We start from the raw sequence: 24390 nt of genomic DNA on the forward strand, positions 1-24390 counted from the left end.
TCAAGGCTTGACTACTGCAACATTATATACTGCGGTCTCCCTAACTACTGTACCTACTAAGAAAATTGCAAGGAGTACAAAATAGCGCCGCCAGGTTAATAAAAGGACTACATTCCCGTGGCAGAATAACTCCAGCACTAATTGAGCTACATTGGCTCCCAGTAAAAGCTAGAATAGAATATAAAATACTACTTACAGTCTTTAAAGCACTAAATTATGATGAACAAACATATCTGAAAAACTGCTTAAGCTTCTTTAGACCCGAAATGAACTTTGTAATCAGACATGCAAGTGAAGCATATAGGCTATTTGAACCTAAAATAAATTGTAAGTCAAGCAAGAGAGCATTTGTACACTGTCCACCAAGACTATACAACAAAATACTGCCTGAAGTGCAGAGCTTACAAGAATACAAATTTAAAATGGAACTAAAGACTTTCCTATTCTGCAGGAGCTATGATACTGACTAGAAAACACTGAAAGACAATTATAAAATATAAGAAGCACCTTATTTTGAAAACGTACATGGTCCCTCCAGAGAGGGAATTACGCCTGTGGAGAGCTGTACATAAAACCAAACAGGGAAACTGAAAAGTGGCTGTAAAATAAAAAAAAAAAAAAGACCCACTTGTATCACCTCTAGGTTACCCAATCTCTTTTTACTGTCCCTTAATCTTCTCAATTGTAGTTCCGTTTGGTAAAACTATCTACTAGATTGTAATTCCCTTTTGTTAAACTAAAGTGGTTTCACTGGACAAAATAAAGCACTTCGCTGTTAACATCACATTACAATCTGCCTTTGAGTCAGCAGGCTTACTTGGATTAGGTAGAACAATCATAACTTCCTATTATGAATCACTTCTTTTCCAGTAGCAACATAAAACAAATCCAGTCCAGAAAAAAATTATGCAACTCAAGTGTCCTGATAAATGGAACCTATTTGTAAAGCCGATCCAGAAATTTCAAAGGTTTATGTTTATTGTTAGGGATAAATTGAACTCGCTTGTAATAACAGTATACCTGGTTAATACAAATGCTTAATTCACCTAATTTAGTGTTTTTACAGTCGTCTTCTTTCGACCTTATTAATCCCACTTTATAGGCAGGGTTGGCTGCTCCAGTAAACTTTCTCCGTCTATTTCCATTCCTTGCATCTGCTTCCCAAAGTCCTGCCTCACCACACCCATTTGTCTGACCCGCTGATGCCCCACACTCCTCCCCATCACTGGCATGTTCTCTCTTGATTGGTTCCACCCTTTTCTTATTACATGACCATAGTATCTCAGACGAGCTTCCCTAGCCTTCTCCTTTACATTACATATACCACACATTCTTCTTTCATCCTGACTCTCCCTTCTTTCCAGTAGTGATATTCCAGCAATCCATCTCGGTTCTTTCCTTGTTTAAGATTAAGCCGGCCTTGTGCTGGCACGGGCTCTTGCTCCCGGAGCAGCCCGTAACGTTCTTTCCAAGTCCCTCCTCTTTCCTCTTAAGTGCCCAAGTTTCTGCCCCATATAATAGCACAGGTCTGATAACTTATAAATTTTCATTTTGAGCCTTAACAGCATTTCCTTGTCTAAAACAACTTTACTTCCTTCCATTTTCACCATGCATCTTTCACTCTGTCGCACTGGTTTCTCAGTACCTCCCTCCTCTACTACTGTTGATCCCAAGTAGTTAACTCATCATTCTGCTTTAGCTCTGTACTATCTACCACTTTAATGCTTACTTCATGTCCTCCATTACTACTAATCATTAGCTGTCTTTCAACTGTTCACTGTCAACCATTTCTTCTCTATGGCTCCTTCCCATGCTAAAAACAAAACCTTTCTTGCAGTTGTTCTTGTCTGCTATAATGACTAAATCAACAGCAAACATCAGTTCCCACAGTCCTTCGTTGTTCCTTAATTCTGATGTCAAAGTGTCTATAATGACGAGGAACAACAGCTGATCCCTGATGGAGGCCAACCTCCACAGGGAACGCCTGTCTCCCCACATTTTCAGTACACTGGTTCTTGCCCGCTTAACACAATTTCACTAACCTTGCCAACTTCTCTGGTACATAATACTCTACTACTCAAACACCAGTAAACTACTCTTCTTGGTACCCTGTCATATGCCATTCCAAGATCCACAAAACACATGTAAACATTCCGATGTCCTAAATATTTCTTAGACTTGTCTTACTATAAAAATAGCATCCACTGTGCTCTTTTTCATAAACCCAAACTGCTGTTCATGTATATCTATCAACCTCTCTTCTATTCTTTCTAGTATCTTGAATACATGCTCCAAAAGCTTTATTTCTCTGTAGTTCCCCAGTTCAACAGTTTTTGTTTATACATTTTAATAATCCAAGTATCGTTCCAGTCCCTTGGCATTTCATCTACATCCCAGATCTTTTCCAATAGCAAGTGCACCCATTCTACCCAGATTTCCCAATGCTTTAATCATTTCTATTACATCTGACTTTCTTCCAGCTTTATTTACTTTTCCTTTGTAACATTCCCGACTTCACTCTAACTGAAATTTCAATCTTAAAATTTACATTAAACAGGCATCACAAAAAAAATTTGTGAAGTCACAATTTGAAAAATACATGTCTAGTCACATAAGCATGGGTTACACAGTAAACCATTTGATTGATAAATTAAACGGAATCGACTCGCTTGAAAAAAAAGTAGATGAGAGTTACTCCTGCAAAGTATACTGTCAGAACATGGCCTACAACCAGGGTACAATGTGGTCTTCACTAAAAAATCTTACAAACTTGTGACCTTTAAAGCATGACACTAAACATAAGCAATGGCTCCAGTAACAACGTAGTCTTTACTGAAAAATCTTACAAACCTGTGACCTTTAAACCCTGACACTAAACATAAGCAATGGCTCCAGTAATTGTTATAAACCAGTGAATACAAAATTGCTGCTGGCTATACGATACAGAATGAGCATTTGCAGACCTCATCAGAAAGCATTCATACATCTAGCAATATACATGCCACATACATCCAACCATTCACTAATGGTCCAGAACTATCAAGTTTGTCAAAAATGTAACATTGTTTTATATACATTCAAGATTACAAATACAACCACATTACCAATGAAAAAGAACGTTACCATTTCCTTTACAGTAATAAAAACGGCTCCTTCCCTAATGATTATAACCCGACAAGTACTAAAGTATCGGGGGGAAAATTGCCAGCTTCTACCCAAGAAATGGTATAAATAGGGGAAAAATATAAGAGCATGGCATTTGATAGTAGTGGTTTTACAGCACTTTGCTGTTAAGATTACGTTACATTCTGCCCTTGGTCAACAGGCTTGCCTGGATTGTGTAGAAAAATGAGTGTGGGTTAACTTATGAATCACTTGTCTTCCAGTAGCAACATAAAACATATCCAGTCCAGTAAACAATTATGCATCTCAACTGCCCTGGTAAATGGAACCTTTTTGTTAAGCTGATCCAGAAATTTCAGTTTTATGCTTGTTGTAAGGGATACACTGTATTGAACTATCATGTAATAACAGTACACCTGGCTAATGCAATCAAAACGCAAATTACACCAAATTTAGTGTTTTTACAGTACAGCTGTTAAATTCAAATTTCAACAAAAATTTACATTAAACAGGCATCACAAAAAAACAATTGGTGAAGTCACAATTTATTTGAAAAATACGTATCCAGTCACACAAGCATAGGTTACACAGTAACCCATTTATGATTGATAAATTAAACGGAATGTCGACTCGCTTGAAAAAAAAGGTGGGAAAAGTAGATGAGCGTTACTCCTCCTGCAAAGTATACCTGTCAGAACATATCCTACAACCAGGGGACAACGTAGTCTTTACTGAAAAATCTTACAACCCTGTGACCTTTACCCCTTTAAAACCTGACAATAAACATAAGCAATGGCTCCAGTAATTGACTTAAGCCAATATAAGAGCCAATTAATACAAAATTTCTGCTGGGTATACAATACAGAATGAGCATTTGCAAAGACCTCATCAGAAATAAAACATTCATACATCTAGCAATATACACGGCACATACATCAAACCATTCACTAATGGTCCAGAAATATCAAGTTTTTCTTTGTTAAAAAGGTAACATTGAATGTTATATACATTCAAGACTACAATACAACCAGTTGTTTAGCACTGAAAAGGAACATGTTACCATTTTTTTTACAATAAAAACTGTTCCTTGCCTCTTAACGATTATAACCTGACAGGTACTTCAACCCATTAATGCCTGACCTACTATGTATATAGTGCATTTGCTAGGACATATTACATACCAATCTCCATGTTTTTCTTATTGTTTTGCATACTATTGTTTTTTTTTATTTAATTACTGTAGACAGGAGTTTTTCTTTGACGTATCTGTATTTTCTACCTTCCGAAAAAAAATACCAAAGGTGTATAGGATGTTTTTATATTTTCACATTTTTGATTTGAGCTCATGGTTATAAAAGTTCATGAAACATCTTTATATTGATACATACGTCACTGAAAACCGTTTATCAATTCATATATTCGAAACCGAGATAGTTGAACAAATATTACAGGCTCTATTTCATTACCTACTATATACATGTCAAGCAGATATGAAGCCACAATATGGGACAGACAGGATAATCTTAAAAAACCAGTCTCAACCTTTTAGCTAAAGTATAGTAGCTGGTGAAGTTACTTTGCAGCTAATGTCATTTAGTTGTTTCAGTTCCCTATTACCGAGTAATATCGCCCAGCGTAACAAGTTATTTCGTTTGGCTTGTGTCTAAAAAGCTTAGCTGAAGATGAGGGTGGCTTAGCTGACAATCCAAATTCCAAAGTCTCTTTCATAATGGGAGAACTTTAGGTGGAGATGAAATTGCCAACAGTAATGTCAGTTATGCAGAGGGGTAGCAATAATCAAAGAGGAAGAGAATCAAAAGATGTCTCTGGAATACAACTGGAAAAAAACCATGCAGTAGTATTCAATTTTCAGTCAGTCAAACACAGTATGGTAAACCACCACCTGCCTCAAATTTGAAGGGAAAGTCACCTGTGGAGAACACTGAATACTTCTTTGAAAACATGAATGTGCTTCCCCAGGAAACGTGCAGGTATGCTTGCGAGAAATATGCCAATTATATAATGGTCTCTGGATGCTGATGAAGAAGTTGTCGCACTTCACTGATAATCAGGCACTAAAAAAAGAGACTAACTGCCAAACTTCGACCTCTAAAGAACCATTTGAACAAAATTTACCATGTCCTACCCTTTGGATCAACATATACCACTTGACAAAGCAGTCATAGAATATTTTGGTAGGCACGGATTCAAACTGCATTTCGAATAAGCCCGAGATTTGGATCCAAAGTTTGGTGGCTAAATTCTCCACTTGGATAACTAGTTATTTTTTATGTGTATCAAGGGACAGCCTTCGGGTTGAATAGTCACTATGAAGAAGTTTGGAAAAGTTGGGGGCACTTCGATTTTATTTGAAAAACTACAAAGACAAAGATATACCACCAGAAGTCTTAACCTTGCCATTTTAGTACCTTTAATTAAATCACCTGTGAGAGAGAAACTATGGAGCAACAGGAACAATAAGGGACAACTGAATTCCAGACTTGTCCTATAAACTCCAAAAACGAAATGGGTGGTGGTTCCTCAAGAGATATGGTTGTTGGTGGGGATAGTGTTCACAAGATCCTGTTGGTATGCTGGAAAGATGAGGCAAGTTTATCAAATATTTCCCCTGTTTATCCCCTTGAAAATGTACCTTGACAATCAGCAAAGGACAAAATGAACTGGCGCATGGGTGGCACTGACAGGATGGACCAGTACTGATTCAACTTATCTTATATCCATTAGAATAAAAGTGTGGTGATGGCCAATATTTTCTTGGATTGATGCGATAATTCAAAAGTGCTGGATCCTTCGTGTTGATGAAAGCAACCTTCCACTGTTGTCATTCAGGCATTACACTGCAAGAACACCTTCAGTAGACAGAACTACATGTGGGAATAAGCTGGCCAAGATGAATATCTAGCATTATTCCAGATGTATGTTATGTCAAGATGGTTACCTGGTCAAACCCTTTGGAAAACAGGCATGGATATGTGCTCTACCTTCTTGCAAATCTTGTCCTTTGCAAGGTGTATAAAATGTGTTCCAATGCGTGACATGCTTTGTTGAGTATCATCATCGTGCTCTTTAGAAGTATGAATTAATTTCCTTTCTAAACCATAAACCAGTTTAATTTCTATTTTATTCAACAGCAAGTACCACAATTTTCTGTTAAAACATTTCACCTGTAGAAGTGTCAACTTCACGTATTCAAATATTGTCAGCACGTGCAACAGTAGTAGGGCTTATAAATGCAATAAATTTCAGCAGTGAACTGTAATATTTCTTTGTAATATTCTGTAATAAACCATTATTATTTAGTGTTTCTAATACATCCTCCTAGTAATGACAAAATACCAATGGACTTATAAAAAGTCTCCATAAAAATGTAACCCTTACCTGCCTGACTTACTATATATAGGTAGGTGGTCCTAAACATGGGCAAATACCATGAGAAATGCATAAAATACATACCATATAAATATACATACTTAAAAAAAAAAAAAAAAAAAAAGGCATTAATGGGTTAAGTATGAGGGGGAAAATAACTGCCAGCTTCTACCTAAGAAATGGTACAAAAGGGAAAAAAAAAAAAAAAAAAAAGAGCCCATAGGGTTTGATGAGCCCCACATGGAAAAAAAATCTGTGTAAACTTGGGGTAAAGGACTAGGCTGTAGCACTAGATTCCACTGGATCTGCAGAAGCTTCTTCAGCAACTTTAGCCTTCTTCCTAGGAGTACCTTCAGTCTCCTCTGCTGGTCGTTTTTCTGTGCAGGGAAAAGTCACATTAGCAAAACCAAGGACTACAAATATAAGAAAATAGGCCAAATTACATACATTTAAACTAGCTGGTATTTTGAATGGAAAAAATACTGCATATGCAATAACATGTCCCAAGTACCAAAATCCACTGCCACTAATAATAAAACTAGTCAGAACGACCTGAGCTACCAATCCTAGTGCCATAAGCTTTGTTAAAATTAACTCCTTACCAGATTCGCCATTGGTAGCAGCTTCTGCCTCTGTATGACCGTTCATTTCCTCCTCAGCCTGTAAAAAAAGAAAAAAAAAAGTTACTTCATTCAAAGACCAAATATAAGTACCTTTCCACAAAACTCCAAGACGACACTAGTATGAAACTTAAATGTCAATATGCTAACAGATGGAACTTACTAACCTTGCCATTGGTCTCAGGTGCTGATCCATTAACTTCCATTTCTTCTGACTTTTCGTCCTTTGCCTCTGTCTTTTCATCCTTTTCTTTGACTTCATCAGATTTTTCCTCCTCTTTTTCTTTCTTTTCCTCCTCCTCTGTCTTAGCAGGGTCCTCTTCAACTTTCTCTGCTGTTTCAGTGGTCTTTTCTTCCTCAGTTTCAGCAGTCTTTGTTTCTGTCTCAGGCTCCTTGGTTTCTTCAGAGGTTGATTTTTCCTCAGATTTTTCTTCAGATTCTTTGGGAGCTTCCTCTTTGTCTTTAGTATCTTTGTCTTTAGTATCTTTGTCTTTAGTATCTTTGTCTTTAGAATCTGTGTCTTTAGAATCTGTATCTTTAGAATCTGTATCTTTAGAATCTGTATCTTTAGTATCTGTATCTTTAGTATCTGTATCTTTAGTATCTTCACCTTTAGTGTCTTCATCTTTTGTATCTTTATCTGTAGTATCTGTCTCTGCCTTGTCAGCCTCCGGCTCTGTCTCACCCTTAGCTTCTACACCATTTTCCTTTGGCTTTTCAGTTTCTTCAGGAACTTCCTTAGTTTCTTTGGTCTCCTTAGTTTCTTTGGTCTCCTTGGTGACCTCAGGAGTTTCCCTGAAACATTAAAATACAATTATTCCCAGAAGTCTTAACCTTGCCATTTTAGTACCATTTCATATGCTTACCAGTGCAACACAATTGGTTTAAATGAACATCACTCAGATTCAGGCCTCAAGTATAATTTCTACTCATGACTTGACAACTGGTTAACTCAATTTTCATTACAATTAGTTGAGCAACACAGCATTTGCTAATAAATCAATGCAAAAACAATCATGAATTTGCATTTTTCAGTTCACAATTATCTTAAGTTGAAAATTGTACAATAACTTTATAAAAAAGGTAGTTGATTAGCTGCTAATACGTGGGATGGTGGGAAACACCCAACCACTCCTTTGGCAACATGAACACAGGTGGGATTTCAAGAAACATAGGTTTGTGTATCTTCAAATACAAAAATTCATCTTTGCAAATTAGTGATTTTTGGGGCAGGACATCAAGAAATCATGACCTATCTTTTACATGTAGATTTTAGATTTTTTTGGTCATGGACAGCAAGGGAAGGACTTGTAACCAGAAGAAGAAGAAGAAGAAGAAAGAGGAAAGAAAGAAGAAAGAAAGAAGAAAGAAGAAAGAAGAAAGAAGAAAGAAGAAGAAGAAGAAGAAGAAGAAGAAGAAGAAGAAGAAAGAAAGAAGGGGGGGTTTGCAGCCAGGGGCTGAAGGACACTTCAGAACCTTAATGCCTGCAGTGCACCAGCCCTTCGGGAGAGATGAACCAGCTGAGCAAGTTGAACAGCTACCACAGGTCCTAAGGAAGAGTAAACAAGGACTTAAGGATATCCTTCACACAAATGTGGTTTGGAGCAGTTAACACCTACCCTCGAGTATTCCTCCTGACCACTGGGGGGGACAAGCAATGCCTGACAGCACTTGCCTAGGGCGTAAAAGGATTCACCTACCGTCTCACCAAACTCATTTGCCCAACTGTCAGCCTCAACAAGCCAGAACAAGACCATTTTCATATGTACTTTCTAGTGCATGGTAGCATAAACAAAGGAACTGTCACATGGACACAAATGGTCAAAAAGGGATGGTGGGACAAAGGACTTCAAATTCAAACGAACATGAACAACATGCATTCCTCCAAGTGCCATATTCAGTCAAAGTGACCATGCAGTTTGTCCACTCTTTGCTAACACTAGTAAGACTGAGCATAACTCAGTCCACAAACACCAGGATACAACTACAGAGGAAGTTACTTCCGACTATGGAGACAGATCACAGCAGACAAAACCTGTCCAACAGTATGGTACCCTCAAGCAGGCAGACAACTATGCCCTAATTTAGCAAGTGACCTTTAACAGCAGTAAGAGGAGCTAGTCCTACCTCCTGAATAATGGCTATGACAACAACTGTTACTATAACAATCGGGCAACGTAAATGAGCAACACAATCCCACCGACACTAACAGCAAAATGCCCAACCATGAACTTTCTCACACCTGTTAATTGGGCTGGAAACTACCCCAGTTTTCCAACACCTGATCCTCAAATGTTTACACTGCCCAGAGAGCCAAGTCTGTTGAGAATATCCAGGTGAGATTCCTCTAATTTCACACCAAAGTCAAAAGAGCAGCTCATGTACATGGCCCATCTCATCTTCAATGTTTGAAAACTGAAGCATCACCAGTGGGAGTTTAGCAGAACTCCCACAGGGCGGCTGATGTATAGCACCAAGGGAGATCTTTCACTATTGCTCAACAGAAATGGCCGTAGTGAATTATTGACAGCAGCTGACCATTGCTTCAGGCATCACTGAAGCAAGTGCATGTGGAGACATGTAAGAAAGAACATTACAGCCTCAATCGTGATTCAAGAGATGAATCACAACTGACATGATCCTCAGCAAACCCCTTCTTGACCATAACCTGTCATGACTCTCAAACACAGCTTTCCAGGGCCAGATTAGCCCACAGGTTTATATAAAGAGGAAGGTGAACATCTTTCTCTGACACCAAGATCCAAACTTTCTCCCCTTCAAGTATCTCCTCTACGGAGAAGAGTTTGCAGGTGGAGCAGCAAATCAGGTTTCTTACTGTGGCCCCACCTGAACTGGCCCACAATCGTGGCCCCCATTACTACTGAGTACAAGGCAGACATCCCAAAGGAGACAGGAGCAGGAGGTGCCAGAGCAGCAAAACACCCACATCCATAGTTCACTGCTCAAAAGGAAGAAATCTGAGAAGTGAAAGGATACACCAAAGTTATAACCAAGACTAAGATGGAACAACAAAACTTAGAAGTATCTTTCTGTAATCAGGAATTAGGAATTAGTTATGGCGCACTGCACTCATGATTTGAAACCAATAGTTTCACCTTAACCTAAAAGTCTTAGCTACGTAACTACTCTTGTGCAAAGGGGCTTTAAAATTTCTAGTACCAATGCTAAAAGAGGGAATAACTTGTAAGTACACACATTTATCTAAATTGCCTTGTTAATGTTAATGCCTTCATTGAAGATGCACTTGCTTTGTGCTTACTATGTTTGCTTATCTTTCTGGAATAATCTATTTTCATTCTTTAATAACTGATGCTAAGAAAAAGCTTAGATATTCTGGGCTATCAATGGACAAAAGCTTAAGTAAAAGATCTACAGGGAAAACCAACACGCCCATCAAGAAATGGAAAAAAAAAAAAAAATAAATAAAAATAAATAAATAAAAACCTATTATGGGGGGGTTAGACAAAACCATTAACTGCAAAAACACGACAGAGCCTAAGAAACTAAACCTAAATTCAACATGGATGTTGTGTCTGTGCTGTCCTGAACTATGCAATTACTCAGAAACTGTTCAAAATGATTTACCCAGTTACTAGCTTATTTGAAAGGTCAGCCAAACTAATAAATCACAAAGAACAGGGTCACCCCACTTACTAATGCAAGATTTTAAATGAATTACATTTAGTATAAATCAAAATTACCATCAAATGCACAAAATACATGGAGCACCAATAACTGCCATCAACACATCACAATTACTATTTTTTTTTTTTTTTTTTAGTTTCCCGATCTTTATTTGGGGTAAATTTTTGTGAGAAACCATCAACCAATACATTCAGTTATCAACTTCATGAAGTACTGGATTCTCCTTAGCCTTCATGAAGCCAATAAAGCCTAGAGGGCATTTTTACAATTACTGCCAACATCCCTTAAATACGTTGTAACACATTCCCCAAAGAGCTGTGCCCCGAACTGGAAGGGGAGGGGGGGTTCCTTTTTTATAGCTATCCTTTTGGCTACTTGTGCCATAGCTGGAAACTAGACAAAATGCACCAGACTGAATGCACCATCAGCCTGGTCTTGATGCAACAACCATCTAGTCTGAATGCACCACACTGCATAAAATTGTCCTTGTCTGGTTGTTTCTGGTATCAAATTTTGTCATTCTTACTAGAAAATGGTTAAATCTCAGTTTTTAGCTTGTTAAAAGTAGCATAGTTTAGGTAATTTAAAGTAGTCTTATTTCTTTACTAAAGCTTTTATATCATTCATCCTTTTATATTTGATATCAATATTGTATTTTATGTACCCCAGCTTGGTCTATAGGCCATCAATTTTCCTAGGAGAAGCCTTAAAGTATCTCACTGGTTTTGTAATATTCTATTTTTATTTAATTAGGCTTGTAGTTAAAATTAAGAGGCTAGGTTTATTCAGTTAGGCTTGTAGTTAAAATTTAAGAGGCAGCTACCTAGCAAGGTAGTAGTTTTAAACTTCTCCCTCAAAAGCATGATGTCTCGTTGGTTTTGTAATATTCTTACTGCATTCACTTTTAAATGATTCACCATCAGAAAAAGATATATAGTTCCCCAAAGAGCAGGTGTTATGTGAATTAAGTTGTGCATTGGGACCACAAGGAAATAGGCCCTTTAATCAGGATATGGTGCACTGGGACCAGAGAACTGTGCATTCGGACCATGATGCATGGCGGATTCAGACTAGTGTTGGTGCATTTAGTCCATAACCCCTTAACTGATACTCAGCCCTGCAGTCTTTGAACTCTATGCTGTAATACCCAGCCCTGCTGCCTTTGAACTCTATGCTGTGATACCCAGCCCTGCTGTCTTTGAACTCTATGGTGCAGGCTTTACAAATCCCTTTCATGTAAATAGCGTACCTCGTAAACTGAAAACTACCTTCAGGTGATTGTGCAATTTTAATAGAGATCTTGGTCCACCTGGAAGATATGAGCACAAATGAAATGAAACGTAGAAGGCAAACAGCAACAAGGAATAACCCTTAAAAAACAATAAGCTACATCCACTCTAGTTGAGCAGCATCATCTAGCAAAGGGTTAAATTCAAGCAAGGTTAAAGGAACTTCCATATATTGGTGCACCTTCATACACCACTAGGCAACCATCAAATATGTGGAGCATTAAAAATCATAGTCACCTTCGGACTAACCCAAGGGTTCCTAGACTTGCAAAATCAATGCAAACCTTACATTATAAACTATCTCCAGCAGGACCTAACCATGTACAGATCATACTTGCACTACATTGTATGTGCACATCCATAAGCTAATGTAATGCACTTCAATTATGCACTAAAAAAAAAAAATTGCACCAAGTGCACCAAGTTTCTTCGGTACTTAGGCACATTCAAGTTTTCTGTACAGCATATAATCAAAGACATCTACCTCCAGTAGTCTCAGTATAATGCTGTATGAGGTACAGCCCATGAAACTTTAACCACAGCACAGTGGTGGCCTGTTATATCGTTGCCAGACACTATTATGATTAACTTTAACCTTAAACAAAATAAAAACTGCTGAGGCTAGAGGGCTGCAATTTGGTCTGTCTGATGATTGGAGAGTGGATGATCAACATGCAGCCCTGCAGCCTCAGTAGTTCTTACAACCCGAGGGCAGACAAAGCCGGCACAGTTTTCTTTTACAGACAACTAAAAGCTGTTTTAAACTAAGGTCAGCTGCACATTATGCACTTGCACATATTGCTTTTTTTCAGCACATGAAATAAACCAGTCGCAGAGCAAAAAATTGCATTTGCTATAAACAATTTTATGAATCCACATGCCCGCTACCTTAAACTCGATACTCAGATTCTACCAAAGGCATCTGGCCAATTTTTTTGTTACCAGAAACACATGAATAAACTAGAGCCAGCTACAGTACAACAGTCCAATTTGCTATTCTTACTAGCTCACTTTGCCAGTGGTAATTAGTCTGCCAGCACCCATCGGGAATTATACAAGTTACTGCAGAGTAAAGCAGGTTAGTAAGTCTTGATGGTTCGAAACGAGATAAAAGCCTTACCAGATCTAGTACCACTGCAAGCCAAACTGCCTTTCAAGCTGTGTTGCCTTTTATATTTTAATGATAATACTCTGCTCTGCAGTATTAGAAAGCATGAAAATAGACAATCAGAACATGACGTACCCAAATGCGGAAAATAATTCCACATTTTCCCCTTGTCATTTGAAAGTAAAGAGTAAGGCAAGACTAACACTGTTCAGTGAAAAAAGTTATGTTGAGAGGAGAGCGAGGTTAGGATGTAACCTGTTTGAGCGTCTGAAGATACTTTTGACCGGGAAATACAGCCAATGAGTGTTAGCTTAGGTTTCCTATGTGCATACACCTTTACCTTTGTGGTGTAGGTTACCTGCTAACTTGCTTGTAGGCTATACTTTAAGAGTGTAAGCTTACAGCACTGAAATAACCTTGATTAAAATTAACATTTTGAAGGATGAAAACTCCACATGGACAACTTTCAATCGTTAACCAATAAAAGGTTCCATTTTCTATTTTGACTTTCCAGCCAGCCAGGGGGTGCAGCATACAAAATGGCAGGACTACTTACAAATTCCTATCAGCCCAAACTCGAGTAAGTGTGTGTTCCCTTCCACCTACGAGGTGCCTAATGAACGGAATTTTACAAATTCCACAACTCAATATCAACTATCATTACGGTTAAGTGACCAGGCATGACATCAAATGCTGATTTTTCTGTATATTTAATTGGTGAAAAAAATTTAACCTTTAAGACAACCATTCAAAAGATTGAAGTTTCATTAACAAAATGAGCTACAGGAAACTGCCATACAATGTTCAAAGCAATTTTGAATCCAATATAAAATCCCCCCCAACTGATGAAAGACCCTGAACAGTGCTGGCACAATGGGAACTTCCCAGCGGTCATTAACAGTGTACTGAAAAATAATTGCGTATATATGTACTGTTCATCACTTTGTTTGGTTTAATGTGCAGCCCTCAAGGATAATTCCCTCTCCGGCTGGCCCTTGCACGTTTTCAAAATAATGTGCTGCTTATATTTCATCATTATCTGTCAGTGTTTTCTCGTCAGTATCGTACTTCCTGCATAAGTCTTTAGTTTTTTAGATATGCTTTCTTCTTATATGCTAGTCTATCGATATTACTCAAGATTTCAAGTTGTAATCAGCAAGACAAAACATTTGTTGCCTATACTAGTGAAAGCTGATACTTGGAATTCCCAGGGGTCGTGGTTGAACAAACGAATTTTTACCGTGTAATCCGTGGTTTTATCCTTACTAACATCACAACTGTACCTCCACAGTAATTTGATGGTAATTATACACTTGTTCTTAATTCACTCAAAATACCACTTAAAATGTCAGAATGGTTTACAGCACGCCAGAAGAATTTTCCACTTATTGTACATCTGGCTGCCACAAACAATCGAGAGCGGACGCCGTATTAGTGAATTGTTCATGAAAAAAAGTTAGGACTTCTTAGTGAACTGTTCATGAAAAATCTAGTATTGTTAGGACTTCTAAGTCCATATTACTACCTTTTTCCTTACGTAAACTTCTCAGACATGTAACGTGTACATATATTACCACTGGCAAAAATGCAATTTGAGTATGACAATAACTAGAACCGGTACAAGTCATGACAATATCTAGAACCAGTACAAGTCACGATGACGTCAAAATACAGGCTTAAGTTTTAAATCGAAAGTTTTTACTTGAACCACTATTATATTTGACAAAACTTGCACTATGTAATATATTACACTATATATATATAATGTAATAAAAAAAAATATGATAGGAATACGCGAAAAAGCTGCATCGTAATGTTCACAGCAAAAGCGTTGAAAATGTCTCGGGAATCTAGTTTGTTCCAATAATGAATAGTTTCAAACTATAATGAACTTTTAATACATTTACTCAATTCATAACCTAATTCTGGTGCTTAGCTACCTAATTATTTAAATATCTAGCGCTCTGGCGTCCCGCAAATTCGCTAGTTCCCCGTCCATGGCCCGATGGCCATCAGCGTTAACCAGTGGTGTAAAGGAAACAACTATCAGCGTCTATGGGCGATTTTTTTTTTTTTGCAGATTTAACACAGGAATTGGGCAGTTCTGCACGTAACTCAGCAAATATCGAAACTGCGTCACTCGTCTGCTTTTAAATCTTTTAAAGTAAAACTTTCGAGCGCGTCATGGCCGGTGTTAAAACCGGGCACGGTTAAGCCTTAATGAACCTCTTTAATCGGAAATATGCCATTACTTCGTAATCTAGGATAAAATTACTTTGATAGGAGCGTAGAGGTCTAGGCGTTATGTGTAGTTGGGGGGGGGGGTTACAAGTTTCACTGACGCTGATGAAGCAAATTCATTTTCTGTAAGTGTTCAGAGGGGGGGGGGTTACGGAACGTTAGTAACTTTCCTCAAAATGAAATCAGTAAAAAGTTGATAACATGCCTGATACGCCTCATATCGTAAGCTGCTTCAATCCCAGGAAATGTAGCATAATACGAGGGAGGGGGGAGAGGATTGCAACACCACGTGGCTAAAACAAAAGTTATTAACATGTGCCTTATCCTATTCCAAAAGATACCGATAAATTATATTCGTCCCCCCAAAACCTATTCCATTTCTGAGGCAGCATGACTGCCGCAAGCTTAGGATTATGAAGACCCGACCAAGACAAAGGAAAACTTCCCCCGCCCCCGTGAACATCAGCCATTACCGTCTAGACAACAAGGATTCCACTTCGTTAGATTCCAGTTAACCAGCAACAGCACCTATGTAGGGTAATATGGTCCCTCTAGCGTTTTAAAATAAGCATCCTAAACTGAAAAACATATATGGCAACTCCTGCAAATTATACTCCTGCTAGGCCTACCAATCGCAGCCGGCGTTAGGCCTAAAATGGTCATAACTTCGCAGGTTCTTTCTAGCACGCACGTATTTTTTTCTTAATTATCAGGTACTTTACAACAACCAGCCTAATTAGATTTACACTACAAACTGACAAAAAATAAAACCATAAAGAATTTCGCACCGCGAAAATTAATTTCCCGCCAAACCGGCGTCGTCGGGTCATTGGTGACTGGAAGGGGGGAGGGGGGGAAGCGGGTCAAAGGTTGTAGGGTAGAAACCAGTCCCTGAATTTAAAAAAAAAAAACTATCTTTAAGGATAACTCTTTCCCAACCACTTCCCCAATAAATAACGTAACACGATAATTATTCGATAAAACACGGGCATACTTACAAGAACACGAGGTGCTACATATTTCCTATTCCACTTTCCGTCATTTCGGCTCAAATCACAAAACTTCACATTCCACAAGGTGAACGCCATCCGTGAACACTAATTCACGAGAAGGTATATAGGCGGAAAAAAAAACACATTCGCCTACACCGGCCTTCAGCTCAAGCACACACGACCGGCAACTCGGAATAAATTCATATAAATTCACTTTTCTGGAAAAACTCCACTTTCTACATAAAAATTGCTTAATACTTACACAGCCTCGGGTGCGGTATCGGCCATTATGACGAATACGCTAAGGAATTAAGGAGGTTAAAAAAGAAAGGAGTGAATGAAGAGCGGCACACCACAGAGGTCTGCTTTACTCCGCGTTTGTCAGGCAAGAGAGAAGATTCCGTTGAATCGCGGCATTTCCCGCGCGCGCTGCGGCTCCCACAATGCACCAACGCCGACCAATAAAAACGCATCGTTTCCATGACAACACACTTCGCTCCGCCCCCTGAGGAGGAGTCAAGTTGAGATTTACGTGCGCCATTGCCAAGTCGATTTCTGTACGAGTGTTATTTTGATAAAAAATTGTATTAAAGTTATAAGTTAACATAATAAAGTAAATTACAATTTCTAAAAACATTTTGATTAATAAACAAGCTAATTTTTAAAATGCAAACCAAAATACTCCTGTCCTTTATTTTACATGTGGCATACCTTAAAAGCGCGGGCCATCTGACAAGACAGCTGCTGTTAAGGGAAGCCAAGAGAGCACCAAACCATGAGCTCGAAATACATTATAATCTTTTGAAAATAAATGCTCATGCTCTTGTGAAAATTTGTATTATAATAAATATGCTCACGCTGACTTGAAAAGTTGCTTTATCGGTATTGATGTCCGTAGAGTAATTCCCTTTAAAATATCTTAATGCAATACCTGTTGCTATTAACTCAGGTAACAATGTAACTACTAGTTAAAACTGTAAAGAAGTCAGAATTGAAATTCTGTTGGTGGCATACGTGTTCATTCCTTAAAGTATATAAAAACCGAAACACTTATTATAGCTTCTCATTTAAACGACATTATTTGCATGTATTTTAATGTCAGCGAAAGAATTACCTAATATTTGATAAAGGGCCTAAACTACCTTTCGGTTATTGAAGTCAAGGAAATATAAGTGCTGCAGTTCATAGAGAGAGTGGGAGGAACATGAGAACTAATTTTAGAAATCCATTGACGAGAGCTCGCTTATTGGCGCCTCTTCTCTCCAACATCATCCACAGTCACACACTGGACCATCCCGGCCTTCCGTTTCTTGGAGCGGTTAGGGAGAATTAACCGAAAAGTGTAAGCGATGGGGACACAATTCCATCAACATTGCATGTATGGTCTTAATAGATTGTCCCTGAACCTGAGTGGAGAAATGTTTCTAAATGCCTTGTCTGCCACCTTCGCGTACCATCTCGCTCTTTAATCTCTCTCTCTCTCTCTCTCTTTTCAACCCCCTTTTATCCCCATCCCCAGCCGTACGCCATTTCCCCGAGGGGTGAGCGGTCGTGAAGGCCAAGGAGAACTTTTGGATGGAGGAGTCATCGAGCTCTCTAGGGGTGATGATCGCCAACCCTCGCTGCCTTTGCTTCCTGGGATACCGTCAAAACCGAATTGGCTTTCGTGCTGTTTACAGACTTTTTCCAAGGCCGGCCCTCGCCAAAACGAATCGCACAAATTGCCTGGCCCTCAGTATCAAAGTACCCGACAACATAAATTCTGTTTTTATTTGCAAGTTTATAAATATTCATTTTTATTCAGACATGCGTAAACACCTTTAAGACAATCATCACAGTCAGCAATTAATATTAGGTTACAACAGCGACACTGAATGTCGACATCAAAATATTTTTATCATATTTAATTTACAGTGTTCTATTTCCGACAAAAGTAATTCAAGACATTCACTTTTGTATTCAGTACTAGTGTTTGTGGTTAATTTCCACATCAATGGTTTTTCAGTTTGTCGGATTCATCCATGTTCAGTATCTTGTCTAAAATGTCCTCTGTTTCGTTACCAGCACAATCACCATAAACTCTGATACCTTGACTTCCATAACACCACGTTTCCTGTCAACCCTTTTGCTTACCCACTGCTACCTATAAGATCTTGACCTGACAAAAGGAAATTGCAAAAAATAAAGGCTAGTCTAGCCTTTAATACTATTTAGGGGTGATCTTTACATTTGTAAAATGTATATCGATTTATCAAGCCGGCTACAACCAAAAGCAGCGAGCATATCATGTTGACAATATCCGAGCAACGGCCAGTCTTGACAAACAGCCCGAGGTATAATGCCAAATGGTAGTTTTCAGTGTCTGTTGATTGCCAAGTTTAGGCAATGAAAGTAAGATGCAATACGTCCATGTTTTGAGTAGTAAAGAGATGCAAACACGTCAATTTCCAAACGTATATTCGAACCTCAAAACAGCTTTGCAGGAAAATGCGATTTCTCAAAACTAACAAGGTCACAGTTGGAGCGCCTGTTCATCTGTTAGTGCTGAATTAATGGCATAACTTATAATGGAAGTTTTCAACGCCAGTTCATTTACCTATGTTATCAGAAAAGGCATTGAAAACACAATACGGTCACATCTGCGTTCCTTTGGTAATGGCATGTTCGTGGGAGCATTTCTGCTACTGGAGCATTACAGTGCCTCTCCCTAGTCTAAGGAAACATACAGTACAATTTGCTTCTTGCATGAAGCTGGCATATTTTCTCCCTTGCTAACTTTATGCACAGGGGATATTGTATTCGCAAAAAAGCATCGCTAGCCGACAATTTCATTTAGCCCATTTAATTAGATCCGTTTCAGCGTGAACGAAGTTTTGCCCTAAAGATTGCTATTGTGTTAAATAGTACCATAAATCGTCGCGACTTGTTCATTCGAAAGTTGTGGTGCCGATAAAATAAGGTGAGTTTTATACCAAATTTAGTTTTCGTCAGTATTTTCTGCTGATGTTGTAAAGACAAACCTCTTATCTACGTCATTTCAAGAATCATATGTAAATATATAAATGTATGTTTCCTTCTCCAGTATTTTGCCTTGCCGGCGCCTTGGTATTGGTTGAGCACCGCTCAACACAAAGAGATCAACGGATGCTGCCGATGTTACGATAACCTTCTGTGGCTATTCTTCTCAAAGTTGGACAGTCGCCTTCTGGAGTCAATTTAGTATTGTAAACGAATCTTTTTAGCATATTTAGTGTGTCGGGTTATAACCAGTTCAAAAAACAGCCTACATGTTGTCTTAATCCTTATTTCAAATAATGTATATATATGTATATACTGTATGTGTGTAAAAAATGGCCGTGACCTTTGACTATTCCCCCCTGCGAATCAAAACGAAAAACTAGATGCTGTTGCCTCCTACCACCCATACAAACCTCTCTCTCCTCACCCCCCCACCCCCTTTTCTCTCTCAGATGATTCAACCAGTGATTCTCGCGCGCGTTGGCCTGGATTTTGTATAAGGCAGCCACAGTACGCATCCGTCATCACATGGAAACCCAATGATAGGATGAAAATGAGTCACAGAACATTATCTTCAGCTTGAAGTGGGAACGCTGTGGCAGGCAAGCGGCATTGATCACAAGTGGCAGCCATCACCGAGGATCGTTATACCGGGCAAAGAAGGATTTCTTTAATTGAGTGTGCCTAGAACGAAGCACCATGAATATTGTAGGAATCACACTAAACTGGTGATGTTCAACTGCCATGAATTCGAAATGAGGAATTATTTTCCTTTAGTCATTTATGGATATTTTAACGATACGATTATTTTATCCTTCCTGAAACTGTTATAATGCCGAGGAAACCGATGCCGTTTCGATATTTTTTCTCCTACCCTTTAATAAAAGATTAATCGATAAGAGAGGGGATCTGGTAAGGGGAAATCCTCGTCTTTATTGATTCAACCCGACAACAGAAGGGGAGAGACCGGTAACCCATTCCCCACCAAGGAGGGGACGTGAGCTCCCCTCCACGCCCAGCAGAAAAAAAAAGCATCAAAAGTAGTACTGAACTTTCAATTCAAGTATTTTGAACGAGTGCCTAGCACCCAGAGAGCAGGGAACGTCATCTTTATGGTTTAATGCGTATTGGTCAACTTTGCTCTTCTTGTACTGACATAACTAACCCTACAGTACGGTGAGATAACCAGCACCCCCCTCAAACAATACCAGAGCATTTTCCCCACCCCGCTCCTCTCCTTATGGACGCCCTTTCCGTTCGCAGTTTTATGTTGTCCTGTCGTTTACGATTGTCAATATTATTTTGTAATTTTCTTGAGTTGAAAATAATACGACGAAACGCGTTTCAACATATAATGTCAACACAGTTAGACCCATATTTAACTGTTTTGATCTACTGCTTTAGTACCATTTTAATCAGTCATTTGGTGGGTTCTTTCCACCTCTTGTTTTACAGCAGTTGTTGTTATACACCACTTCCAGTATTAAGAAGTTAATCAGTCACCCTTCTCGGTTGCTATTCTGTTTGCAGAATGATTATTTCAGTTGGCTTCTCTCTCTCTCTCTCGTCTGGTAACCAGATTAAGGTATTCCATTTTTCCCAGCTGACGTTTCAAGTGCCTCTAATAACCTCTCAATCCTAGGTCTAAATCTACAAATACAATAGTGCCATTGCTTTTCTTTCTTATTTTATCCAAGTTCACTGCAACATTTGCTGATTTCGTCTCCCAACTATGGAACTTTTCCATCTAATCTACCCTCTCATCACCATTGTCCTTTTTTTAGTATTCTTTTTCTTTACATTTGTCCTTATATCTGTCAACTTTCTATTTGTTCAGTGCTAGTGTGCAAGTCTTGTTTGTACCTATCTTTATAGGCTAGTCACTTGCATATCTTGCATTCTTCACAGAATCCTATGTTAATTATGATAGAATTTTCGTTGATGCGTGTATTTCAGTTAGCTGTGCATATTTATTGTTATTTAATGGGGTCATCTATGACTGTTGAATAGGGAAAATTATTATTATTATTCTGTTGAACGTCACGCAGTGGCACCTCTATCCCAGTTTTTCCTGAAATAAAAATAAAGTCAAGGAATTACCCTGGCCTCTCTGCTTCAGTCGATAGACCAAACCAGTGTGGAACTTGTGCAACAGGTGTTCCTGCACTTGCAGATCCGTTCACTTGTGTCGATATATGTTATTATGACATGGTTAATGATATTCTCAAATAAACCCGCTTACTTAGTAGAAGGCTACATGAAAGGCACAGAGTGGAGATACAGACATCATACCTAAAGCGTTTAACTACCACCGAAATGACTTCATCTCCCATTCTGTTTGAATTTATGCGAACTCAGGCTTGCTGAGCTGCTCATTCCCTCCGTTTAAAAGGTTCACAAGTTTCTGTGAGAAAATCGTTCACTTTTCCTACCTCGCGTGATCAAAAAAAAAAAAAAAAAAATTCATATGCAGATGAAATGTATAAGCGGGGTAAATTACTCAAGCTTTGTTCGTAAGTAACCTTGTAAGGAGTACATTTGTTACACTAAGTTCTTGGATAACACGACTCATCAACTCATGAATGGAGGAATTGATTTCCATCCGCCACTGGTTGCGGTTCTTGCGGACGTTCTTCTGATTTTATTAAATGGTGAAACTCAACCAATCATTTTCATGGCCCGGCTTACCGTCTGGGCACAACTGGTAATTGCCCTGTCTGTCTGCCCGGCCGTTTGCTTTTCTAGCCGTTTAAACAACTATAATTATAAAATATCTTAAAGACAAATGATCGGCCTTCATATGTATCAGGTATTGGTGATGGAGACTCCATATTTTATATGATGCATCCAAGCGCCAGGTCAAGGTCACACTTATAGGCCATAGGTCAGACAGGACTATGCAAGACAAAAACTTCATGTTTGGCTTGCATACTTCACTTACGAAGCAGAATTGCAGAGTGAAATCAATATCATATAAGGTCAAATACAAAGTATATTACCCCTTATTGCTAGTGGTTTCATTACTTCCTTCTCCTTATGATATTTCATCCCTCTATGCATACTTTGTCTTCAGTACTTCTGTTTTTTTTTTTTTAGATTTATTTTGAGTCCTATCTCTCTAGATATAGGATGCATTCTGTTAAGCAAGCATTTTAAATAGATCCTGGGCTAGGAACCTAGCGTAAAAGAGGGACAGAGCAGGAACAGCTTTACATTTTAGTGGGTTTTGACGTGCTGCAGAGGATCATTTTGTGTAGGGGTGTTAATTATTATTATTATTGCACGGCAGTTCAACCATGATTCAAGAGAAAGTGATTTGTGTCATTTTTTCTGGAGCCACCCTCCTAGTGGAAACTATACACTCATGTATATGTGTGTGTGTAAAGAGAAACTTCGCCTGCCATTGATCCCATCCAGCCAGAACCAGAGTCACAGAGACTAACACGTATTGTCGGTTGCGGCTATCAAAACCAGGGACGGGAAATCCTGGCTGATTTTATGTGAATCACTGATCTATTTGTCACATAAACTTTTGTTTTGTTTTACTCGACAGTAGATGCCTTTTTTCGTCATATGCCATGTGGTGAGTGATTAATCCTGTTCTGTAGTTCTAGGAAAGAAGGAAGAGCCAATACGTATAGGTGCTATGCTCTGTCACTTCCGTTGATTCGTGTATTGTCACTTTTCAATTTATAGCCCTTTCTTTCCTTTACGTTCAAATATGTATTTTTTTTACTAGGGGTAGTTTGGATAGTCCTGAGAGCATATCAATATAATCTAAATATTCCTCACAGCTGCTTGATTTGGTCGTGATCCAAATAGCACAAGGTGTACCAAGTTCAGCGTTTCACCGAAGCCTCTCAGTCATGTAGTTTCATACATTTTGTTACTAATGCTGTATGGAATTAATTCGACAAGTGCACATTTTGATTAGAATCACCACAAATGCAGCTTCACTGCATATGGAAATATTTCTCTCAAAGGCATTAATGAAAATCCTAGCATCGAAACTAATGTTTTTTATATTGAAATTTCTCAGTCACAAAAATGGGTCCATTTTGCAATATATCTTGCCTCGTTGTCATGGCAAATGCATATCTTTTTATTTTTCATCGAAAAATGTTCAGTGTACAATACTGACAACATCATGTAATTACAATGCTGCGCTTAATAATTCTCTCGTAATAACGTCCTATATTTTTCTTTCATATGCAATACCCAATAACCATCTTCAGTCATTAAATTTCGCTTTCATAAAAAGTTAGGTATCGCCATCACCAAGCTTCTGCAGGTAGCTCCATATACAATGTAAATCGTCACAAACGAGTTGAATGTCAGCATTCCTTTTATATATATATATATATATATATATATATATATATATATATATATATATATATATATATATATATATATATATATGTTACCTAATATTCAAATGCACATCAGGTAAAGTTACCACGTGAAGGCGGTGCCCTAAACACTTCCTTTTTTTTTTTTTGAGGGGATAGCAAGTTGATTAGACTGGCTACATGCCAGCACGTTTTTTTCCTTATTGAGCTGACGGTAAACACCCAAAGACGATGTCACTGAAGCTGCAGATATTTACCAACACCCAAATAGAGACAGAACATAGTTAACCGTGCAATTATCAGCAACTGTGCATTTAGACAAGTTGCGCCATGTTTCGTTGAGCTTGGCTTCTCTCAAGTGGAAATAATCGAAGGTGGCTGGTGAGCCAGTTAGTACTGGTTCATCCCCTTTCTATGTGTAATATTTACTCGCTTCAGTTCACTCGGGAATATAAATTTTTTCCCCTTAATCTTTCTTTTTCGTGTGAAGCCTGCTGTTTGCGATTTTTTCCCTGAATTTCATCTAATAATACCATTACTTCTTATTCCGAGCTCTTTAATGATAATAATAATAATAAAGTTTTCTTCACG

At 38.4% G+C, this 24390-nt stretch overlaps 1 protein-coding gene across 1 annotated transcript; it reads right to left on the minus strand.

Moving 5' to 3' along the window:
* Window positions 1–3652: 3652 nt before the first annotated feature.
* On the minus strand, window positions 3653–16897 carry LOC136839145 (DNA ligase 1-like). The gene is made up of 4 exons (XM_067104819.1): window positions 16692–16897; window positions 7301–7928; window positions 7116–7173; window positions 3653–6890 (listed from the first exon to the last, which is right to left on the minus strand). The coding sequence occupies exons 1-4, from the start codon at window positions 16715–16717 to the stop codon at window positions 6790–6792; spliced, it is 813 nt and encodes a 270-aa protein (XP_066960920.1). The 5' UTR covers window positions 16718–16897; the 3' UTR covers window positions 3653–6789.
* Window positions 16898–24390: the final 7493 nt, after the last annotated feature.

The sequence above is a fragment of the Macrobrachium rosenbergii genome, chromosome 6 (assembly GCF_040412425.1).
Source record: "Macrobrachium rosenbergii isolate ZJJX-2024 chromosome 6, ASM4041242v1, whole genome shotgun sequence".
Taxonomy (NCBI): domain Eukaryota; kingdom Metazoa; phylum Arthropoda; class Malacostraca; order Decapoda; family Palaemonidae; genus Macrobrachium; species Macrobrachium rosenbergii.